The sequence below is a fragment of the Scyliorhinus torazame genome, chromosome 14, assembly GCF_047496885.1.
Source record: "Scyliorhinus torazame isolate Kashiwa2021f chromosome 14, sScyTor2.1, whole genome shotgun sequence".
Lineage (NCBI taxonomy): Eukaryota > Metazoa > Chordata > Chondrichthyes > Carcharhiniformes > Scyliorhinidae > Scyliorhinus > Scyliorhinus torazame.
In genome coordinates this window covers 132,805,559-132,828,971 of record NC_092720.1, presented here as the reverse complement: position 1 = coordinate 132,828,971, position 23,413 = coordinate 132,805,559, and the positions used below count along the sequence as shown (strand labels likewise).

The window sequence follows — 23,413 nt, the reverse complement described above, 5'->3', positions numbered from 1 at the left end:
ATACGTCTTGGTCAGGATTCTCGCAGAACTTCCTGGATTATCTTCAAATTGTGCTATATGGGATCTCTTATGTTCATATTCAGCTTAACATTACACCCGAAAGAGAACACCTCCAACAGTGCAGCATTCCCTCAGTGTTCTACTGAAGTGTTATTAGATTTATATGCTCAATGGAGTGGAACTTGAATGGCAAACCTGACTCAGAGGAAAGAGTGCTGAGCCGTACTCAGACACGTATAAAACTGGAACAACGAACACATTAGAAAGTACGGATCAGAAGATTTTGAGTTCAAGTTCTCACTCCAGCACTTGAAAACCAAATGCGGGCTGAAGATTTCACAACTTTGCTGCGATAACTTTCCCCCACTAAGTGGAAACCCTGTTGGTTTTATCGATAAAAATTCCCACCCAGATTTCCTGTGGCTTTCACAGAATTCTTCTGGCACAGAAGGAGGCCATTCAGTCCATCGTGTCTTCATCGACTCTCCAAAAAAGCAGCATTACATAATGCCATTCCCCTGCATTTTCCCCGTACCCCTGCAGATTCAAATAATCATCTCATTCCCTCTTGAATGCCTCAATTGAACTTGCCTCCACCAGGCAGTGCATTCCAGACCCCAGACACTTGTTCATGAAAAGTATTTCCTCACATCGCATTTGCTTCTTTTGCAAATCACTTTAAATTTGTGACCTCTCGATCTTGGTCTTTTTATGAGTGGGAACAATTGCTCCCTATTCTGTCCAGCCTCCTCATTAATTTGAACGTCTCTATCAAATCTCCTCTTGGCCTTCTCTTCTCCCGGGAGAACAGCCCCAACCTCTCCAATCCTCATAACTGAAGTAAACTTCTGCATTCTCTCCAATGCATTCACATCCTCTCCATCAGAACTGTACACAATACTCCAGCTGAGGTCTAACTAGTGTCTTGTATAAGTTTAGCATAATCTCTCTGCTCTTGTAGTCTGTGCCCTTGTTAATAAAGCCCAGGATACTACATACTCTATTAATTTATTTCTCCACCTATCCTGTAACCTTCAATGGTCTATACATATATACACACAGGTCCCTCTGCTCCTGTACCCCTTTACGAATTTTACCCCTTATTTTACATTGTCTCTCCATGTTCCTCCTACCAAAATGCATCACCTCACAAACTCACCACCCTTCCAAACTCAGTTGCTGAGTGCCAACTGATATTGGAGGATAATTGTCCAAAATTGTGCTCTCAGCTAAGATCGTAGACTGGAAACTCAGATCTGAAAAATTGTCAACGTTTAGGATCTCACGCTCTTCCCTTGGAGAGAGTAAAGAGTAGAGGGATTCACAGGCTGATTACCAGTTTGACGGGCCACAACAAACAAGCATCTTCTATGTCTGTCAACATCTTTACACCATCCACTAGACTGGTCAGTCTTATTCAGCTTGAGATCCCCACAACCCATACGATGATGGCGGAGGACTATCCACACTTATTACCCACCCACCGGGCATGATGAACCCCACTGGATACGATCCCAGAGTCGGACTCCGGCCTTCAATTTCCTCCAAGCATGCCTGTGTGGGGCAGAATTCAAAGCCTGTACCACCTGATCCAGAGATGGGTATGATACCACCGCATGAAGAGCTTGCGCGAATGCTCCCTATTAAATAGAATAGAAGCAGACATTACATATACACTTCAATCACAAACCTCTTGCTGTTTCCAATGTCACAAAAGTGTTCGTAAATCATAGCAGCTCGAAATAATTGTGATAAACAGGGAGCCCCAAGAATTTCGATATATCAATTAATAGATGCTTTGGGGTGCATTTTTCCTTCAAGAATGAGATAATGGAATAAAGAATGAAATTCTTCAATTACGTTTTTTATTCCTTTAGTACAAACTGCACAAAGGGACAATGTCAATGTCACCACTTAAAATAACCTTGGCAATGGTAAAGGCAACAGCACTGCAATAATATGCAGTAGCTTGGGACTGGAACTTGACTGAGCAAGGGAATGCAACAAGTTATAAGCGAGGATGGACAATGTAATTAATGTCAGTACAGAATGAGTCCTTCAATCTCCTGCCTTCAATTACAGTGCAGCATGGCAGTAGCTTTTTAATATAAATATACATAATAATAAGATACTTAAAGTAGAAGACAAAATGGTAATGTAAATTTCTGGGCATGATCTAACCAATATGTCCCATAACGAGCGAATTTAGCCTCGTGTTTCCCAGCGCTCACAGTGCCAAGAAACACAACACTATCTATCGTGACATCGGTTAGAAACAGGCCTCGGCGGAGAAAGCCTCGATAAGGCCACACCTAGCCCCGTTTTCTGCACTGAGGAGCTCCTCTTGCCAGAACTCCTCAGTGCAGCGTGAGATTGGCTCCAATGCGACCCCCAAAACCCCCCCAAGCCCCAACTCACCATAAAAGGGGTCCCCCCGCACCCCCCCCCCCAACCCACGGAGGCCTGATCAGCACTGCACAAAAAAACATATATGTTTGTAATGTTTGACCCTGTGAATAAATGTAGGAGCGGGTAAAGAGTGGCTCGAGTACAACCCTCCGCTAGCTGGCTCTCAGAGAGTGACAGAAACAATGATTTGGCTAGGAGGGCGGGCACTGGACGCCCTTAAAACCAACTGCCAACATTAGCCAAGGTCTTTAAGACAGGAGAGGGACAAACAAGAAGAGAATTCATTGCCGCCATGTAGGTGCGCTGCTATTGGCTGACATTAGCATTGATGCATTGTAATCATTGGCTGTAATGGTCATGTTTAGTCATAAGATTTTAATTTAAGTTGTTCTGCCTGCAAGGCCACACTGAAATTAGCCCATCCACATTAAATGAACCACTGTCTAACTGTCCATTTCTTTGTCTCTCTCTTCTCCTCAGATATGCCAGGAGACCGGGTAAAGGACAACATTTTCCCAGCGGTGGCTCCCACTTTGAAGGGAGTGATGGTGGCCTCCCCGAGCTCCACCCCTGACAACCCAGCTGGGAGCAAGCCAGGAACTGCGCCCAATCATTACAGCCTGGCCTCCGTTGCCTTGATCACAACGCTGGGGCTGCTGTGTCATTGGTTGTTATAGTTGCAATGCACTGTGGGTGCTTTTGCCCGCTATTATTTATCCTGTATTACAACTGTCACACAGCTTTTTTTCTTTGTTGGAGGACAAGTGATGCTTTAGGATCTTGTAATATAGATGAGAGCTGCAATATACTATAGCAAACTATTATTCTAGGAGAGCTTTTGTTTAAGCAAAATAAATCATGTGGAAAATGTACATAGTTTGTAAAAAAAAGCAGTAGATTTAGAGGTAATGGGACTGCCGAGGTACAAATAATCTATCGCTTTCAGCATGAGCTCTGTGTACAAATGTTTTTAGATTCATTTCTAAGTAACTAATTGTAAAAGCCTGACACTGAGGCCTAATATACCTTCTTGTCTTGAAATGTTCTCCTTTAATTGTCTAGCCCCTTCTCAATTTGACTCCCATGGTGAGTAATACCTGATGTGTATCAATGACCAGGAAAACGCCAGGGATGAGGAAACGCAGCCAGAGTCTCCTACCTCTGCCGATTAAACTGTGACTACTGCTGGAAAATGTATGTGTGTGCGCTGGCCACAGGGACGAGTAGATCCAGCGACAACTGTAAGGATTGAGATCAGTTGATCTTGACTTTATCCGGGGGCCTCCTAACCCAACCTAGGCACGGAGAGGAGATACAAAAGGGGAAGGGGGAGGTTGGCATGGTAAACAGTGCCCCCGTCCTACTCCCCCCTCTTCCCTGCAGTTTTGCCACCAAGGTCAGAGTCACAATGAATGCTCAACTTGACGTTCAAATTACCTGAAAACTATTTTCCGTCCCCACCTGGATTCTGGGATCTACTGATAAGTATAATTGGGTGTATCAATTAAAAGGCTTCTCTGTGGAAAGCAAACATTTGGTTTTATTTGTAACCGGTACATGTCCTTAAGAAAATGAGACTAGTTTTGTGTTACGTCAGGAATGGAATGAACGAAGATGGTAATTGGAAGAATACCTACAGTGCAGAACAAGGCCATTCAGCCCATCGCATCTGCACAAAACCTCTGAAATAGCATCCCACCCAGGCCCACCTCCCCACCCTACCCCTGTAACCATGCAACCTAAATTAACCTTTGGACACAAAGGGACAATTTAGCATGTCCAATCCACCTAACCTGCACTTCTTTGGACTGTGGGAGGAAATCGGAGCACCCGGAGGAAACCCACGCAGACACGGGGAGAATGTGCGAACTCTACACACAGTCAAAGTCAGAATTGAACCTGGGTCTCTGGCGCTGTGAGGCAGCAGTGCTAACCACCATTCTGCCATGCTGCCCCTGTTTATCCCACTGTGCTAAACCACCCCCTGGTTTAGCACAGTGGGCTAAACAGCTGCCTTGTAATGCAGAACAAGGCAGCAGCGCGGGTTCAGTTCCCGTACCGGCCTCCCCGAACAGGCACCGGAATGTGGCGACTAGGGGCTTTTCACAGTAACTTCATTGACGCCTACTTGTGACAATGAGCGATTATTATTATTGTTTCTCTCCAGCTTTTCCCTTTATTATGAGTACCCTCACCCAGCAGCATCAAAAACATATTATCTGGTCATTTAGTTCATTGCTGTTTGAGGGATCTTGCTGTGCTGCACTCTGAGTTTGCCACACCCTCTCCCAGCATCTCAAACTGGCGATCATTCTCTCCTTATCCACAGTCAACCTGATCCGCAGGCAGTCTACCAATGTCTCAAAACCCCAAGTTCGCTTGTCAGGGAATCGCTGCTGGAATTTTGTCTTTGGGCTGTGATGTTAAACCGAGGCCTCCATCTGCCCCCTCATTTGGATGTGCAAGATCGCATGGCACTCTTTTTTTTTTAAAAAAAGGACCATTCTTCCTACCGTGCCCTGGCCAACATTTCTCCTTCAATCAACATCACTAAAACCAAATTATTTGATCTTTCATCCCTTGTGGGATCTTGCTGTGTGCCAATCAACTGTCATGTTTACGAGCATCAGAACAGTGACTGAGCCTCAAAGTGCTTCATTGGTTGTAGTGCACTTTGGGATTGCCTGAGGTCATGAAAGGTGCAAGCGAATTTCTTTTCTGTCTTTGATTTGTTCCTTCTATATATAACCTATTATCTGGAAGATTGGCAGTTTACATTTCAAATGCTGCTCAACCGACAGTAATCTTCAAAAGATTTCCTGCGCTACTCTGGAGCATATGCACTGCAGATGGCTGGAGGGAGGCCTTCTCTCTGCCCTCCCTCTCGCGACCTGTTTCATGAACGCAACCTCGGTCCAGCTGCAGAGCATGACAGGGAACCTCTTTACGAGCACATCTGGCAGCAAGCAGCGACATCCACCCCCGACAGGAAGCATATTCCCAACAAATTTGTTGCCTCCACTCCCTGCGAGGAAGCGATCAGATCCAACCCTGAGGTTTCCTTTCCCTCAAGGGTATTCATGAGCAAGTCGGACCCTTGTGACAATTCTACAGCTTTGTGACTACTGCCACTGAAATTAAATGTTTCATTTTCTAGATTTTAATTTTAAATTGGGTTTAAATTCTCTAGTTGCCACAGTGGGATTATGAATGCACAATCCCTCTGGATTTTAAATCTAGGTTTCTGCACAGCTAGACCAGTAATAGAACCATTACACTGCCATATGTAGAGCACCAATATGCTCACTCCTGACAACCCAAACCTTACCCAAAACTGCAACGCCCTGTGGCATCCCCAATCCCGAGCTATATCTTCTGTCAACACATACATCTTTTTGGCCAAAGCAATGTCACTGGGTCACCAGATGATGGTGCTTTCAGTTTATTACATCACCCAGTTCCTTTGTTTAAAATGGAAAGCAAGTTGGGCAGCTTTGCTTCAGAAAAAGACTTCTTTATCGGTTAAGGTTTAGCGAGAACACTCTGAGGCCTTCATCTTAGGCTTCTCATTCAACGCCCCATGCACGGAGGCAGATATTAATGTTTCTTCAACCCTCAACTTAATACTTTAAAAGAACGTTCAAGCTTCGGAGCAACACATATTTCTCTTGTTGTTTTGTGTGAGGCAGGGAAATACCCTCGCTCTATCTCTTTGTTATCCCAACCCATTTAATGAGGGGATTGGGATGAAAATCTTTTACTTTTTAAATAATTTCCACTCATCCTTTCGTCTCAAGTGAGCTGTGTCACGCTTTATTGCGAAACAACAGGTAAAGCATCGATAGGGCAACCTTCACTAATCAGATCAATGGCTATCTGGGTGACTGAGGTTATCAGGGAGCCCATTGTGCAAACAAGAGGCCTGAAGTATGCAAAGTTTGCTCAACCCCACTCTGTTAAGAGTCCTAACGTGAGCATGTTGGTGCTTCCCCTTATGCACGGTAGTATAATTACTGGTCCAGCTATGCAGCTACCTGGATTTACAATCCAGAGATCGTGCATTAATAGTCCCACTGTGGCAGTTTGACAATTTGAACGCAATTTAAAATATAAATCTAGAAATAAAATCTTAATGTCAGCGAAAGTAATCATGAAGCTATCGAATTGACATAAAAATCCAACTTGCTCACTAATACCCTTCAGGGAAAGAAAAGCTTGCTAGCCTTACCTGATCTGTGGCTGCAGTCCCACATCTATATGACTGACTCTTGACTTCCCTCTGAAGGAGTCTAGAAAGCCCCTCGTTAGCCTTTGCTGACAGAAGATGGTACTTCACCCTGAGCCGCCAGTCTGGATGCTCTGTACCCTGTTGAAGTGGACCTGCCAATCTATTCACTTGTATTTAAGTTCCAAGGTATGAGGTTGCTGTTGGTTTTAGTCAAGTGCTTAAGCACAAGCTGGATGTAGATAAACGTTCTTGGGATTGATCATGTGAGGTCTTGGGCATACTGACTAAACAGGGTGCTCAGGGATACAGGAGACAAGAGTATCACCCTATAGGCTATCCTTCTGTCTACTTGAGAATCCAGACTCTCTTTCTAGTGTGTTAACTGCTACTCAGCCGTTAGCACTCTTGCCTCTGAGCTAGAAGCTTGCTGGTTCAAGTCCCACTCCACAGACCGTGAGCACGATAAACTAGACTGATACTCCACTGCAGAACTGAGGGAGTGCTGCACTGTCAGAGGTGCTGTTTTTCAGAGAATTTGTTCAGCTGAGGCCCCGTCCTGCCCTCTTGGGTGAATGTTAAAGCTCATATAGCACTTTTAGAAGAAGAGCAAGGGAGTTCTCCTCGCTGTTTTTAATCCCCCAACCTACACCTGAGAAACAGTTGACCTGGCCATTAGCACATCGTTGTCTGTGGGAGCTTGCTGTGCGCAAATTGGCTGCCACGATTCTTACTCTTCAAACGTACTTCATTGCAAAGCACTTTCGGATGTCCTAAGGCCGTGAACTGTGCTATATAAATGCAGGTCCGTTTTCTTTCTCCTGAGGTCCAAACTTGTTTCTGGTATGGACTGGTTTGGTCAAGTGGCCTGTTTCTGTGCCATATACTCCATGCAAAACATAATCCTTACATATGTTCGCCCTGCTCCCTGTGTTTGAAACCAAGGCTTAAATGTTGTCCTGCATTGGGGGCCTTGGGTTCAGAACTAACGTCAGCTGCAGCAGATCCTGTTTGTAGGGTCTTTCCTCGTCAGCCAGTGCATGTGTCTAGTTATCAGTTAATCTTGTTCAAAATGGAGGACTTCAAAAGATACCGTTTTACTATAATATATTGCAGCTTTTGAAACGTTTCCTACAAAACTAAACAATGGTAAGATTGTATTTGCTGTGTATTACAGGAAGAGGAAGAGTAACATGTTAAAAAGAAACACTTGCTTCAATATACGAGCAACAGCAGCAATGCCCTTTCACTGCTACACTTGCTGTCTGTGCAATTGTGCTCTCTATCATTCCTGATGTTAAGGTAATGTCTGTTCAACCACCTTTAACAAAGAAAGCAAATTTGCCAATAAAGTTAATTATTTTATACACAGTATTTAACCCATATTATCTTGTGCGCCAGCAGTTACTGGAAAGCATCGCCTGGAGGTCATGGCTGACAATATATCATGGGGTAAATTCAATGATTCTTGAGCTCCCACTGGGAAGTTGATAGGAGGCCAAATCACTGAGTGTGCTTAAGACAGAGATAGATAGGTTTTTGATCAATAAAGGTATCAGGGGTTATGGGGAGAAGGCAGGAGAATGGGGATGAGAAAATATCAGCCATGATTGAATGGCGGAGCAGACTCGATGGGCCTAGAGGCCTAATTCTGCTCCTATGTCTTATGGTCTTACGGAACACGAGTGAAATATATGCTATTTATCTGCAGTGTGGAATGGCTGCGTTTGCACTCAAGGCTTTCCCTCCACACTCCTCAACCCCACTGTGCCCTGTGTTAAATTCCAGAGAAGTGTACAATACAGAAGGAGGCCATTAGGCCCATTGAGTCTGCACCAACCCAAATTGATTGCATTAATTACATGAAATGTCCCAAATACAATCTAGGTGCCTGAAGAGGAGCTAATCAAGTACGGCGTTGCAACAGGCAGTGCGTATGCTGGAAGTAACCAGGTTAGGGATTGGGTGACACAGTCGTTTGTAACGCCAGTCTTTCATCTCAGAGACCTACAGCGTTCAATCCAATCCACTCCGGTTGGACAAAATCTCCCTCCACGCTCAATGTAGGCGCCTCAAGTGAAAGGGGTTTGGCGGTAGGTTTAATCTCGTTCCTAGTCACAAAACTGTACCTAACTCAGCACTAAGTTATCAGCCTTAGTCGGAGAGGCTGATTTGCAAAACAGAAAATACACATTTGTGCAGTAAGGAATTCCTTCTGACTGGAAAGGGAAACTTGCTCGCACAACCAACTGGGAAATTTCGTGACTGATACATGTTGACCATTTGTTTTTCTTCCTTTCTGTGGAGATTGGTAGAAAGGTTCCATCCACTATTTTCAAACATGTTCTAAGTGGTTTCGTACAGATCCGCATTCCACCCGAAAAGGTCAGGAGCCAATAGGACTATGCTCAGTGCATAATTCAACTTAGGTTCAGACGGTATCACCCAAGTGGTGGAAGAAGCACATGGCATGGAAATCAAATTAATAACAAAATGGGGACAATTCCAGGAGTGTGACAACCTCAGGGTGGGGTGGCTATGTGGGTGGGTGGGGGGGAGGGGGACGGGGGGACGGGACATAAATGTCCAGAAATCTTTATAAATGCCTTGAAAGGCATCATAACCCATCGTCAATTGTTTGCCAAGCAGAGCAGACAAAAAGAAAGAGATGAGGAACCCCAGGTACAGCCATGAGTCTGCAACAAAATGAACGGTTAAGACAACAGTAGATCTCCTCAGTGATGTTAAGCTTGTGCTGCAAGAGGTGATTTGGAGGATGGGGTTTCCTCTGTGCCCCTTGCCATCAATCAGCACTACAACATAGTTCCCGGAAAAAAAATTGAGACCATGATTAATGGTTCCTGCTTGGTGTAATGACCTCCACAGAGACCCATAATTTTTAAAAAGAGATTTGAACTTCAAGCCACCAACTGAAAGAATGGCATGGCAAGATTTCACATCATAAAGCTTTTCCTGTAACAAATGACTAAAAGCACTATGCACTAAACACCTTTTTTTGTCAACATATACTTTATACTACAGAGAGGAACATTACCCTTTTCTAAGTTGACAGCTCCGAGCCCCTGCTGTCTCGCTGTGATATTCATTGATTTGTAGGGAAACCTGTAACGTGATCTCAAAAATGGGATCCTCGGGCCTCTTTCCATGGCAACAGGAAACACATTAAACTTGCACCCCAATAGAAATTCTGATTAGCTATCCTGGATCCCAACTCCATTTCATCTCATAAGTAAATGGACAGTTTCCCACACAACTATTTGCAACTCAGTGCCAACAACACATTTCTGGGACTTTGGGAGAGTAATTGAAAACTCAGAATGGTGCTATTGACTCCAAATATAAATACCTTGCAGCTACTTCTTAATAAAACAATTTAAGCCTTCCTTTTTTCTCTAACAATCAAACCATCCAGTTTACTGTCAGACAGACTCTAGAACAGGTACATGACCCTCTTTATTTACCCTAAATTTAAACGTCCAGTCCCAAAATATAATAATTTAGCAACCTCATAATTGTAATAACAACAGCTACACATATCCTTGCAGTAGACAGCGCGGTTCAACACCTATCTCCATGCTGACCCGAACCCTGAGCAAGTTGACAGCTGCAACTATCCTATGCGAGGATATCAATAAGACAAGTACAGGAGCAGACCATTCGACCCCTCATGTCTGCTGTGCAATTCGATGACCGATCTGATTTGTGGCCAAAACATGCAGAAATGTTTGGAGGTATTGTGGTGGGCACAGCCAATCTGCCAGCATCAGCACTTTCTTCATCTCGCATGCCTCCTTTAAATTAAACATGTAAGGTTTATGAATGAGGATCAGAAGGCAAGATCAAATCCCTGACCCCAAAGTTCTGCCATACCAAGGCATATCTGGTTTATCATTAAGGCCTGATTAACGTTGTTAGGTCACGTGGAGCGAATGTCTGATGAATGAATCTTGAAGATGATCTTCTGCAGTGCAATGATAAATGCGAAGCAAGTGGTGAGTGGCGGGCAGCAAGAGGGATAGAAAGGTTGCTTCAAACACTGAAACAGTGTCAAATAGACATCCACAAGAGGGAACAACTTTCTTGGGGAGAAGAAAACTATCAATGAAAGACATGCGGAATTCTCCATCGGCGGGATCCTCCGGTCCGTTGGTAGCATACCCACACCCGAGGGTTTCCCGATGGCCTTTGGTGGCCACAATGGGAAACTCCATTGGCTGGCTGCGGGAACGGAGAATCCTGTTGCTGGTGGGGGAGTGCCTCGCTGGGAAACGGGGCTGGCGGATACATCTCTGATATTGAATACTAGCTGGACAGCTATCACTTGAAATAAGGAAGATTCCGAACCTGGTGTATCCAGGATTCCCTGAACACGTTTTCCCAGCCATCAAAGCACCCCCTTGCAAGAAAAGAAAATGGCAAGGTATTCCATTTGCCTTCTTTGCTGTCGGATGGATGATGACTACATAAGTGAAGCATGACTTGCTGAGATTGGTGTGCTGCGATTGGTCTCTTTCTGCAGAGACTTGCATCTGGTTAATGCATCACTGGATCACAAGCACTTAACTGTTTTGCTCCTTTGTGACCCCTCCCCGTGATAGGCACTGATACATGGACCACCAAGAGCCTTGTTCTACAGAGAAGTGCTCAGTGTTCTCAAGAATAACTCTGCTTTGCTGTTTGAGGATCCCTGTACCCAGTTTCATTCACTGACCACCTGCTGAGCCACTTCCAAAGATTCCTCGGAACTCAAGGCGCTGGTTTGAATCATGCAGGCAGACCCTTACCACTTGTGCTGTGGCCTCTGAAATAAAGTAGCATGAAGAAGTGGAGCTTCAGTGTCGTTGCATACGCAGCCAGGGGTCTGGAGCATGGTTGTGATGGTCAACTCTCCACCTGGCTCAGTCATAGATTCATAGAAGGAGGCCATTCGGCCCAATATTTCCAAGTATCTGACTATACTAATCCCATTTTCTAATACTTGGCCCATGGCCCTGGAGGTTACAGCAATTCAAAGGAATATCTAAATACTTCTTAAATGTTAACTCAGTCTCTGACTCAATCACCTTTTCAGGCAGTGAGTTCCAAACTCCCACCACATTCTGGGTGAAAAGGTTTCTTCTCAACTCCTCCCTTAGCCTTATACTTCTTACTTTAAATATTCCCACCCTCTGATTGACACCTCTATTAATGAAAGAAGTGCCATCCCAACTACACCCCTCATAACCTTATACACCTCGATCAGTCCCCTCTCAACCTTTGCTGCTCCAAGTAAAACAGCCCCTGCCTATCGAATCTCTCTTCATAGCTTGGCACTCCAGCCCTGGCAGCATCCTGGTCTGTTGAGGATTTTGAAGTACTTTAAAGATACTTGTCTGCTCAGCTTTGAGATCCAGCATGGATTTAAGTTTTTATTGATTAGCATGTTTCGCCCAAACCCAGACACAGACTGGTCTATAAATGGGATCTGGTGCTAGGCAAACATGATCATGGAGCCTCCCTCAGTCAACTGACTACAACTGGAAACTCAATACAAACCCACTCTTACTCTGATCGATCTCAACATACCTTGCATCATATCCCCTTCTCCTGGACCCAATCACTGTGATTCACAGAAACCCGATAACTAGCATACAAGTAGGCTTGCCTACTGCGAATAAATGCATTTCTGGAGGTTTCGCTACATAAGTTGTCGCCCAGTTTCCTGCCATTAGTCGGCCAACACATGCATCCTTGTGACCACCAAATTAATTTTACATCTGGTAGAAATATTCAAAGAAAGTGACAAAAGAAAAATCTTTTAAATGCGCTGATGATTTTTCTCCAGGGTTGCACACATCAGTGTCCTGAGGATTGATCTTAAATTCCTGGAGACACCAGGCCATTCCTGGAGGGTATATCCTACGTAAAACTTTAATATGGCATACGTTGCAAGATTAGAGCTAGACCTCTCTGGAGTGAAACCAGGGCCGGAATTATCTGGCTGTTCGCTGGCGGCGGGATTCACTGCTCCCGCCGACGGCACCCCCCCTCCCCATGGGTTTGCCAGCAGCATGGGGTGGCTTATATGGGAAATCCAATTGACAAGCAGCGGGAGCGGGGAACCCCAATGGCAGAGAATGGCACACCAAATTCTCCATTCTCCCTTGAGGGGCAGATTCACAATGGAGAATCCCAGCCTAGGAAGCACTTTTCACAGAAGTCTTGAGCTCATTCCTTGAATGACTATAGCTGTTGGTCAGTCAGAGTTTTCAGGATGGAGATCGATAGAGTTTTGTTGGGTAGGGGTATCAAGGAAAGTTGGGTATATGAAGTTCAGGTACTCAACAACAGAGGGGGTGAACAGGCTAGAGTAGAGCAGCTGAATGGCCTACAACTGTTCCAATGGCGATGAACACAGCAACAAATATACAGTGTATTGTAATGTAATACTAGTCAGGCATAAGGAACTTTTATTGTTTTTTTTACAAGAGCCAATCTCCAGCGAGGTTTTGATATTCTGTCAGAATCATTATTTATGGATTTTGCTGGCAAAGGGCCCAAATTGTGGTAGAAATGGTGTCTGTAATTAACTGAACAATAACAAAAGCACTTTGAGTTGGAACTTGTACGATCCAGCTGTGGGAGATATAGATAACGTGCCTTGAGATAGTTTTTCACAGAGGATTTGTGCTTCTGTACCTCATCTATCTTCTGTAAATGAGTTTCTGTGGCAGTGTGCAGGAGGGGTGCGATGTTCAGTCCTCCGGGTCACAGATTACGAACATGGTATGGAATGTGTGCTCTGCCCAAGGGCACGTCCTTGGCCAACTGTCCGCTGCTGATTCAACTGGAGCTGTTTTATTACCAGTTTTTGTCGATAGTATTTTGCCATTGACTCCCACTCTCGGGGGGGCGGGGGGTGAGGTGGAAGGTTGAGGAGGCAGATCCAAAGTTTAGCTCAACCAGAATGTGGATGGAGTTATTCTGAAGCAAACGCTAACCACCTAAATAAAAACATGCTGGGGTAAATAGACGATACCTACAATTTACAGTGTAGAAGGAGGCCCTTCGGCCCATCGAGTCTGCACCGGCCCTTGGAAAGATCACCCCACGCTTCCACCCTATCCCCGTATCCCAGTAACCCCACCTAACCTTTTTTTTTGGACACTAAGGGCAATTTATCATGGCCAATCCACCTAACCTGCACATCTTTGCACGTGTGGGAGGAAACTGGAGCACCCGGAGGAAACCCACGCACACACGGGGAGAACATGCAGACTCCGCACAAACAGTGACCCAAGCCGGGAATCAAACCCGGGTCCCTGGCGCCGTGAAGCAACTGTGCTAACCACTGTGCGACCGTGCCTTTGTATGTAGCAAAGTTAAGCAAAGGCAGAATATCCATGGTAGATGCAAATGGAGTCCGTGGACAAGCAACGGAGGTCCACAACAGCTGAACCCACTCCGCAACAAACCCCCCCCCCCCCCCCCGCCCGCCCCCCTCATACACATAATACACTCAATTAGATGGTTAATGAAGCTAAGGTGTGTAGCACCAACTGGGTATTTAAAGAATTGTTTCAGGAGACCCTCCTCAGAGGAGCCAGAGCACCATGACTGCATGAGATATTGGGGAAGGGCAGCATCTGCATGGAAACACCATCAGCTGCAAGTTCACCTCCAAGTCACACACCATCCAACGGCATACATCGCCGTTCCTTCATCATCGCCAGCTCAACATCCAGGAACTCCCTCCCTAACTGCTCTGTGGGTGCACCTACATCACCCTGACTATAGCCATCCAAGAAGACAGTTCACAGTCTCAAGGGCATTCAGAGATGGGCAACAAATGCTGGTCTTGCCAGCAACACCCTTATCCTGAAATCTAGAGGTGCTGTCAGTGCAGCTGTTAGGTGGGAAGTGTCAGGATTTTGACCCAGCGCCAGTCATTGGCGTTTTTCCCCCCGAAAGTTATTCTGGAACACTCTGCGATGGTGGTGAATCAGTGATGCTAACAGCTGGTGTCTGCGACAAATGGATTTTGCTGATGAACAAGTCAGTCTTTTCCCGGATGTGTCAATGCTACATTGAACAAATTTCTGAGTAATTTGATGTTTTGTCAAAGCATCCATGATTTTTAATTTAAATGTTTTTATTTAGAAATGTGTATTTTTGGTGGACTTAAATATTCCTGTTGGTGAGTGGGATGCTTGGCATGAAATAGAACGGGCGTCATTCTCCGACCCCCCCGCCGGGTCGGAGAATGGCCGTTGGCCGCCGTGAATCCCGCCCCGGCCCCCGCCGAAGTCTCCGGTACCGGAGATTGGGCTGGGGCGGGAATCGGGCTGCGCCGGTTGGCGGGACCCCCTGTTCAATTCTCCGGCCCAGATGGGCCGAAGTCCCGCCCAGAAATTGCCTGTCCCGCCGGCGTAAATCAAACCTGGTATTTACCGGCGGGACCAGGCGGCGTGGGCGGGCTCCGGGGTCCTGGGGGGGGGGGGGCGCGGGGCGATCTGACCCCGGGGGGTGCCCCCACGGTGGCCTGGCCCGCGATCGGGGCCCACCGATCCGCGGGCGGGCCTGTGCCGTGGGGGCACTCTTTCCCTTCCGCCTCCGCTAAGGCCTCCACAATGGCGGAGGCGGAAGAGACTCTCCCCACTGCGCATGCGCGGGAAACTTTCAGCGGCCGCTGACGCTCCCTCGCATGCGCCGCATTTCCGCGCCAGCTGGCGGGGCAACAAACGCCATTTCCGCCAGCTGGCGGGGCGGAAATCCCTCCGGCGTCGGCCTAGCCCCTCAATGTTGGGGCTAGGCCGCCAAAGATGCGGAGCATTCCGCACCTTTGGGCCGGCACGATGCCCATCTGATTGGCGCCGTTTTTAGCGCCAGTCGGCGGACATCGCGCTGTTGGGGGAGAATTTCGCCCAACATTCTTGTCACTCAGTTGTCAGCATTTAGCTCTGCCAGGCAAGATAGTTCAGTGTAAAGTTCCCTCAAACTGTGACCCCATAGTGTACCCCAACCTCTCAAGCACATGAGTATTCTTTACTGGACCTGTGGAAAGATATGGGTCTGGATTCTCCGCACCCCAACGCCGAAATTGCGTCCGGCGCGGGGGCGGAGAATCTAGTTCCACGCATGGAATCGGAACCGCGCCGGTTTCTCAATTCTCCGGCCCCCGAAAAGCGGCGTACCCGGGAAGTACGTCGCGCCGCGTATCCCCTACTTGCGGCCATTGCCAGAGACTCATGGTCCTGCAGTTTGGGATACTCGCATGGCGGCTGCGGACTCAGTCCGCGGCCGCATTGGTCGGGGGTGGGCCTATCGGAGGGCAGGGGGGTCAAATATGGGACCGGGGTCTTTTCGAGCGGGGGGTCCGGGTCGAGCACGTGGCTATTTGTGTGGTCCAGCTCCGTGGTCTGAGTCCGCTATGGAGCCGGGCACGGTTGCTGGAGGCCGCTGCTGTGCGCAGGTGCCGCCTCTGACCCAGAAGCACGGGGGCCAGAGGCGTAGCTGGAGCTATGAGCCTCACGGTGGCTCCCAGCTAGCCCCCTGCAGAGCTGTGAATATGTGACCTTTTGACGCCAGTTTTTCTGGCATAAAAGGCCACAGTTTTCACGACGGCGCGGAGACATAGTCCCAGAAACGGAGAATCCAGCCCATGACCTGCCATACTGAGCATTTCATGGCTTCTCTGAGTCAGATTGGCAAATCACTGCCTTGTTTTGGTCTTGTACCGCCTGGTAGCATGACTGTGACTGCCCGAACAGAGACACTTGAATGGGAAAACCTGCATCCCACAACATCAGCTTGGAATCAAATGCAGAACCAGGAAGTCAAGGGATGATATTTAACCAACTGCTGTCACCCAATCTCGAGCAATTTTTTAATCTGATTGAGAAAGCAATGATTGAAGCACCATTGCATTATCAGGTTGTTTAAAAAATACTCAGTACGATCATCTCTAGTTTTGTGCAGGAGTTAGTGTTAGCTCCTTGACTCCCATCGGTGTGTTTGTTGGTATTAAGTTCTGATATATGCACCATTTTGCAAGGGTGTTTTGGAGTGAGGGAGTTGGGGGAGGGTGCATTTGGTGGTCAGAGATGGATTGGCCTTTTCATCAACAGTGCTCTCAGATTTGACTTCCCAAATTTCCAAGAAAATTTCAAGTGCCTAGAAGAAGGCAACAAAGGATTTTCCGGTTTCCCCGGCCGCGTGTTTCGCGGTGACGAGCCATTCTCTGGTGGCAGGTTTCTCTCTTCCCGCCGTTTGGCAACGGGATTGCCCAATTAAAGCCACCCCACATCACCGCGAAACGCACGGGAAAAGAGAATCCCAATGGTCGGAAAACTCCGGCCACCACTTGTTGGTACGAATAAGTGTGACACTGAGGAAGGAGGGAACATGGAAGGAGAGATAGAAAGCCTTATCTAATACTAGTTTAATGACCAGAACTTGTTAATTTTCACAAAACAAAATTAAAACCAACTTAACTGAGGATGTTTTAAATGTTATTTTGATGTTTGATGACCCACTGAATAAAATGTTACGAATGAAACATACTTCCCCACACTTTTCTCTGGTATCTGCAGTTCCTGCCAATGTTAGATGGTAAAGCGGTTAATAGGGGACAGAGGTCCATTTCGAGAGCTAGTTTAAGGTGAAGCCCACATGGTCACTAAACAAATTGGATCACATTAGGGTTAATTTTCCAGCCAGAGCACCCGCAGTACCAGGCACTGACAGGGCCAGGGATGTGGTGCGGAGGGAAGAATGCCAGGGGGATCGGCCGGGTGTAGGGATGGGGGAGGAGGACTTGCAGGGGCAGGGACTGCAGTGCAGGCCAGGGCCACCATGGTGCCCATTGGACCTGGTTGGGCACAGGGGTACACTCCACGCTGATATGTCTGTCTATCACCATCTGCACACAATGAATTTCGGAATCCAACCAGGAATGGTTGCCATCTTCCAGGCCACCGCGGCCTTCGGGATGTACTGAGGCTACGAGCAGGAGCTAACTGGGGCGCATCCTGCAGCACCTGCTGCAGAAGAACAGGAGGCAGCCAGTGAGGATGGAGAGTAGTCCTCCCAACAGACTGAGGAGAAGGTGGAAGGAGGCGCCGCATTAGGCCTTGTGTGTACCAGCAGCGCCTATCATTCGAGGATCTGCCGCACCTGGCATGTCGTCGAAGACTTCAGCTGAGCAGGGGATCGTACGGCATATCTGCCGGATCATGGCACACTGGGAACCGCGGGGATATGGGGGAGGGCACCTCTTCCCAGTGGCCATCAAGGTGGCAGTGTCCCTGAACGTATTCGCTACAGGGTCCTTCCAGGTGCCAAGGTGTATAGGTGTATCCGCCATCACGGAGGCCCTGTAAGCCAGGTCAGCACAATACATTTAATGTGGACCGAGCCCACCAGGATGACCGGGCAGTGGGGTTTGCCTCCATCGCTGGAAAGCACCAGGGGGTGATCAACGGGACACATATACCTCTATGAGCACCACCGCATGAGGGGGTGGTCTTCACCAACCGAACGGGCTCCAATCTATGAACCTGCAGCTGGTGTGCGACCACGTGGTGCACATCTGCCCCCAATACCTGGGCAGCGTGCATGGCGCTTTCATCCTGGCACACTCAAAAGTTGTCGACACCTTTGAGGCGCTCCCCCGGGTGAGGACTGGGCTCCTGGGCGACAGGGCGTACCAACGGTTGTGCTGATGATGCCTATTCGGAGGCCACAGACCAACTCCGCGACCCGCTACAACAACGGCCGTGCAGCGACCAGGGGCATGATCGAGCGGTGCTTCGGCATCGTGAAGATGAGGTTCAGGTGCCTGGACCGCTCTGGAAGGGCCATTCAGTATAGCGCTAGGAGATTCTCCCACATCGTGGTGACCTGCTGCATCCTCCACAACATCACACATCAGAGGGATGACGTGCTGGAAGAGGAGGCTGAACGGCAGGCCTCTTCCAATGAGGAGGATGTGGGGGAGGGTGAGGACGGGCAGGACATGGGGCCTGGGCACACACAGGATGCTGCACAATGTGTGTTCCAGGGCCGGTGCTCACCGGCGCTATGATCGCCTGTAGGTTGACCAACTAGGGGCCTTGGCCAACAGCGGCATGAGCATCCCATCACACCCCCACTATCCCTAACCGACATCTGCTTTTCATGTCCACCCTCCCTGCCAACCCCTCCCCCAGCACCTGCAACCCCCTCCGTGATTTCTACCTACCTCACTACAGGATGTGGGCCCTGGGTTCACAGGAACATTGGGTTTGGTCCAATGCATGGAGGGTGATGACGACCTGCTCTGCGATGAACTCAGGTGCTCTGCATCGTTCGGCAACGTCTGACTCCTGCCCACAGTCGCACTGTCCATAGTCCTCCAGGACTTTCCATAAATCCCTGCAGGCGAGCTGGCTCCAGGGGCTCGCCCGCCACCTGGCGCTGCCAGTCCTGGAGGCCGGCTCTCGTCTTGACCGGGGTCTCAATGCTCGCAGCCATGGAGCGCAGGGACTGGGTCACCTCCCTCTGGGACTGTGCCACATCTCTCTGTGGCTGACTCAGGTCAACCGACGATGCCCGCAACCATGACCCGTTGTGACTTTGCCAAGCTCTGGAGCGCCGCTGCAATGTCTGCTGGGCCTGGACATAGGTGCCTGTCACAGGGCAGCCCTGTTCTGTGCCTCAGCCACTGCCTGCACAGTGTTGTCCACTCCTTGGACAGCTTGACCCATGGCCGATACCTTCACCCCCAAGGCCTCCACTGCGGACGCCACCCGTGCGGTGTTGGCCTGGGTGGCAGGCATGGTCGGCACTACATCCACCCCCGGAAGGACTCTTCCAAGTGCACCTGCAGGTGCAGGATGGTTGCTGACAACCCCTCATGTAATCCCCGGCTCTGTGTCTGCATCTCCAGCATCGATTGGACCGCCCTTTCCAGAAACTGAGACTCCTCTGGATGGTAGCTCGTTCCTGGGGTCGGCCCGCCCTCCGACCGTTCACCCCTCGGGGATTCCAACCTCCACCTGTTGTACCGCTGCACGTGCGTGATGCGCACCAGATGGTGCCCCGGATGGTTCACTAACATGTCCAACCAGGGTGAGTGTCTCTGGGGTGTTGGAGGGCGTTGGAGACAGCTGTGACGGGAAGTCAGTGTTGTCCCCAGACTGGAGCTGCGGGGTGTCGGAGCTGGCGCTTGGGGGTTTGCGTTGCCGTCCATTGCCGCCTCCTCGCTGGATGTGTTCTGGGGTTGTTGCCCGGAGCAGGGGACATCAGAAGGACCTGCCTCATTGCCAGGTGATCCTGCAAGGCACAAGACATGACGCATGCTTGGATCGTGGGTTGGAGTGGTGGTGTGGAGGAGGTGGGGTGCTGGGGTTGGGCTAATGTGGAGGTGGTGTAGGGGTTGTGCCACACGTGCCTCAGCGAGGGCTCACTTAGTTCCTCGATGACAGCTCCGCCTTTGTAACTGCCCTCTCTCCGGGCTCACTGGCCAGGTCCAGTGCATTTTGCTCTGCGACGGTGAGGGGCTGTAGGTCTAGCGAACCCCCTCCAGTCTTCTCTCTCTCACTGTGGTTATGCGCCGCCTACGCCTGGGCCGGGGAGGGCGGGACAGAAACAGAAAGTGCACAGTATTAGGCAGACAACTCCTAGAATTAAATCTTCCTCTTGACGTCCTTCACCATTCACCCACAAGTCCCGGCTGATACTTTGTTCTGCTGCAAGAACTGATTTAGCATCAGGGGGTGGGCAGCTGGTTACCTTTGTGAAAAGGGCACCCGGCCATGGCGGGCATTATGGGTGCTGCCATGTGGTGCAGAGTGGGGTGCGAGTAGACTGCCGGCGTGTGGGGTTCGGTCGCCCTCCGGGAGGATTAAAGGTGCGTGGGATGGGGGATGGTGCCAGGCGCATGGTGCTGGCTACTCACGTTGGCCACCCTGAGGAGGTCCTGCAGCTTCTTCCTACACTGCTGTCCGGTCCTGGCAGTGGGACCTACGGCGCTCACGGCCTCCGCCACCTGTGCCCAGGACCGGTGTATGGCGGCAGGTGGCAACCTCCTTCCCACTTCGGGGAACAGGGTGCCCTTCCTCTCCTCCACAGCGTCCATCAGGGTCTCAAGCTCTGAATCTGAGACCTCATTGCCGCTCTTTGAGCTGCCATCTTGTTGTCTGGAGTGAGTGTGTGTGGGGGGAATGGAGTACTTATCTGCGGCTGCAGCTTGTCAGCCTCTTGAGTGTCAATCCCAGCTCCATTGTTCAGTGCAGGGGATGGGCCATTTCCACTTGTTTAAGTTGGTTGTCTCTGGCGGACTATTTCTAGACAGTCCGGCTCCTTTCTGCCAGCGTTGCTAATTTGCAACGTGAAGTTCAGTAAATGTTTAACCATCTTAAGAGCTACTATTTAAATTATTTAACACGCTGTGGCCAGTCTTTTCAAACTTATTCGATGGTTTCAGCCCAGTCAATAAATAAAGACCTTTTGATATAAAATGTGGTTTGAAGCAGTTCTATCTGGCTGCTGTTACAATGCTACGTGATTTTAGTGCTTCATGGTTCCAAAGGGAGTAGTGCAGCACTGTGGCACAGTGGTCAGCACTGCTGCCTCACAACTCCAGGTACCCAGGCTCAATTCCAACCTCGGGTGACTGTTTGTGTGGAGTTTGCACGTTCTCCTCGTATCTGCGTGGGTTTCCTCTGGGTGCTCCAGTTTTCTCCCACAATCCAAAGGTGTGCACGTTAGGTAGTTTGGCCATGCTAAAATTTCTGCTTAATAGGACGGAACGGTGGCACAGTGGTTAGCACTGCTGCCTCACGGTCCCAGGTTCGATCCCAGCCCAGGGTCACTGTCCGTGTGGAGTTTACACATTCTCCCCATGTCCGCATGGGTCTCACTCCCACAACCCAAAGATGTGCAGCATTGGTGGATTGGCCATGCTAAATTGCCCCCTAATTGGAAAAGAAAATAATTGGATACTCTAAATTTTAAAAAGAGTTTTTAATTGCTCCTTAGTGTCCAAAAGGGTAGGTTAGGTGGGGTTACTGGGCTAAGGGGACAGGAAGAGGGCCTGAACCTAGGTAGTGTAGCTTTCAGAGGGTCGGTGCAGACTGATGGGCCAAATAGCCTCCTTCCGCGCTGTAGAGATTCTCTGATTCTATTAAGTGCTGAAGGGTCTTTCATCTGACTCTGAGGCTTGTGCAGCACAAATGAATTGCTTCCATGAAATGGGTGCACGAGTAAACCTTCCTGGTGGAATTGAGCATGTCTGGGAGAGTGAGCAGGGCAGCATGGAATGGGGCAAACTGCTACAAGAGGGAAAGAAGGGCTCTTAGTAGGAGCTCAGAGCATTCAAAGAGAAATTCTTCGACCTGTATCTTAGCGCCAGCCAATATTTGGCATGTCTGCCCAGGACGGAAATATCTGCCAACCACTGCAGCCACAACAGCAACCTCAGGGGTGGGCAAGGGCCTCATTTCCAGTGGTTGCGCAGGTGACCGTGGCGATGAACGTTCTTGTGTCTGTCTCTCTCCAAGCTGCCGCTGCAGATATTTTCAGCATCTCACAGGCTGAAGTGCACCACTGAGTGTGCCTCGTCAAAAAACAAGAACTTTCCATCATTCCATCTTCCCAGGGAGAGAAGCATAGAATCATAGAATCACAGAAGTTTACAGCATGGAAACAGGCCCTTCGGCCCAACCAGTCCATGCCGCCCAGTTTTTTACCATTAAGCTAGTCCCAGTTGCCCGCACTTGGCCCATAACCCTCTATACCCATCTTACCCATGTAACCATCTAAATGCTTTTTGAAAGACACAATTGTACCCGCTTCTACTACTACCTCTGGCAGCCCATTCCAGACACTCACTACCCTCTGAGTGAAGAAATTGCCCCTCTGGGCCCTTCTGAATCTCTCCCCTCTCACCTTAAACCTATGCCCTCTAGTTTTAGACTCCCCTACCTTTGGGAAAAGATGTTGACTATCTACCTTATCTATGCCCCTCATTATTTTATAGACCTCTATAAGATCACCCCTAAGCCTCCTACGCTCCAGGGAAAAAAGTCCCAGTCTATCCAGCCTCTCCTTATAACTCAAACCATCAAGTCCCGGCAACATCCTAGTAAATCTTTTCTGCACTCTTTCTAGTTTAATAATATCCTTTCTATAATAGGGTGACCAGAACTGCACACAGTATTCCAAGTGTGGCCGTACCAATGTCCTGTACAACTTCAACAAGACGTCCCAACTCCTATATTCCATGTTCTGACCAATGAAACCAAGCATGCCGAATGCCTTCTTCACCACCCTGTCCACCTGCGACTCCACCTTCAAGGAGCTATGAACCTGTACTCCTAGATCTCTTTGTTCTATAACTCTCCCCAACGCCATACCATTAACTGAGTAGGTCCTGGCCTGATTCGATCTGCCAAAATGCATCACCTCACATTTATCTAAATTAAACTCCATCTGCCATTCGTCGGCCCACTGGCCTAATTGATCAAGATCCCGTTGCAATCCTAGATAACCTTCTTCACTATCCACTATGCCACCAATCTTGGTGTCATCTGCAAACTTACTAACCATGCCTCCTAAATTCTCATCCAAATCATTAATATAAATCACAAATAACAGTGGACCCAGCACCGATCCCTGAGGCACACCACTGGTCACAGGCCTCCAGTTTGAAAAACAACCCTCTACAACCACCCTCTGCCTTCTGTCGTCCAGCCAATTTTGAATCCAATTGGCAACCTCACCCTGGATCCCGTGAGC

The 23,413-nt window shown here is 48.7% G+C and overlaps 1 protein-coding gene across 2 annotated transcripts in view; it reads left to right on the top strand.

Annotated features, from left to right (window-relative positions):
• gpc5b (glypican 5b) overlaps positions 1 to 8,001 on the top strand; it is a 945,490-nt gene extending 937,489 nt beyond the window's left edge. For both annotated transcript variants that reach the window (XM_072474918.1, XM_072474917.1), the window contains one exon: positions 2,890 to 8,001. In XM_072474918.1, coding sequence (XP_072331019.1) covers positions 2,890 to 3,086 — 197 coding nt within the window. In that variant the 3' untranslated portion in view covers positions 3,087 to 8,001. The remainder of the gene's footprint in view (positions 1 to 2,889) is intronic.
• The last annotated feature ends 15,412 nt before the right edge of the window (positions 8,002 to 23,413 follow it).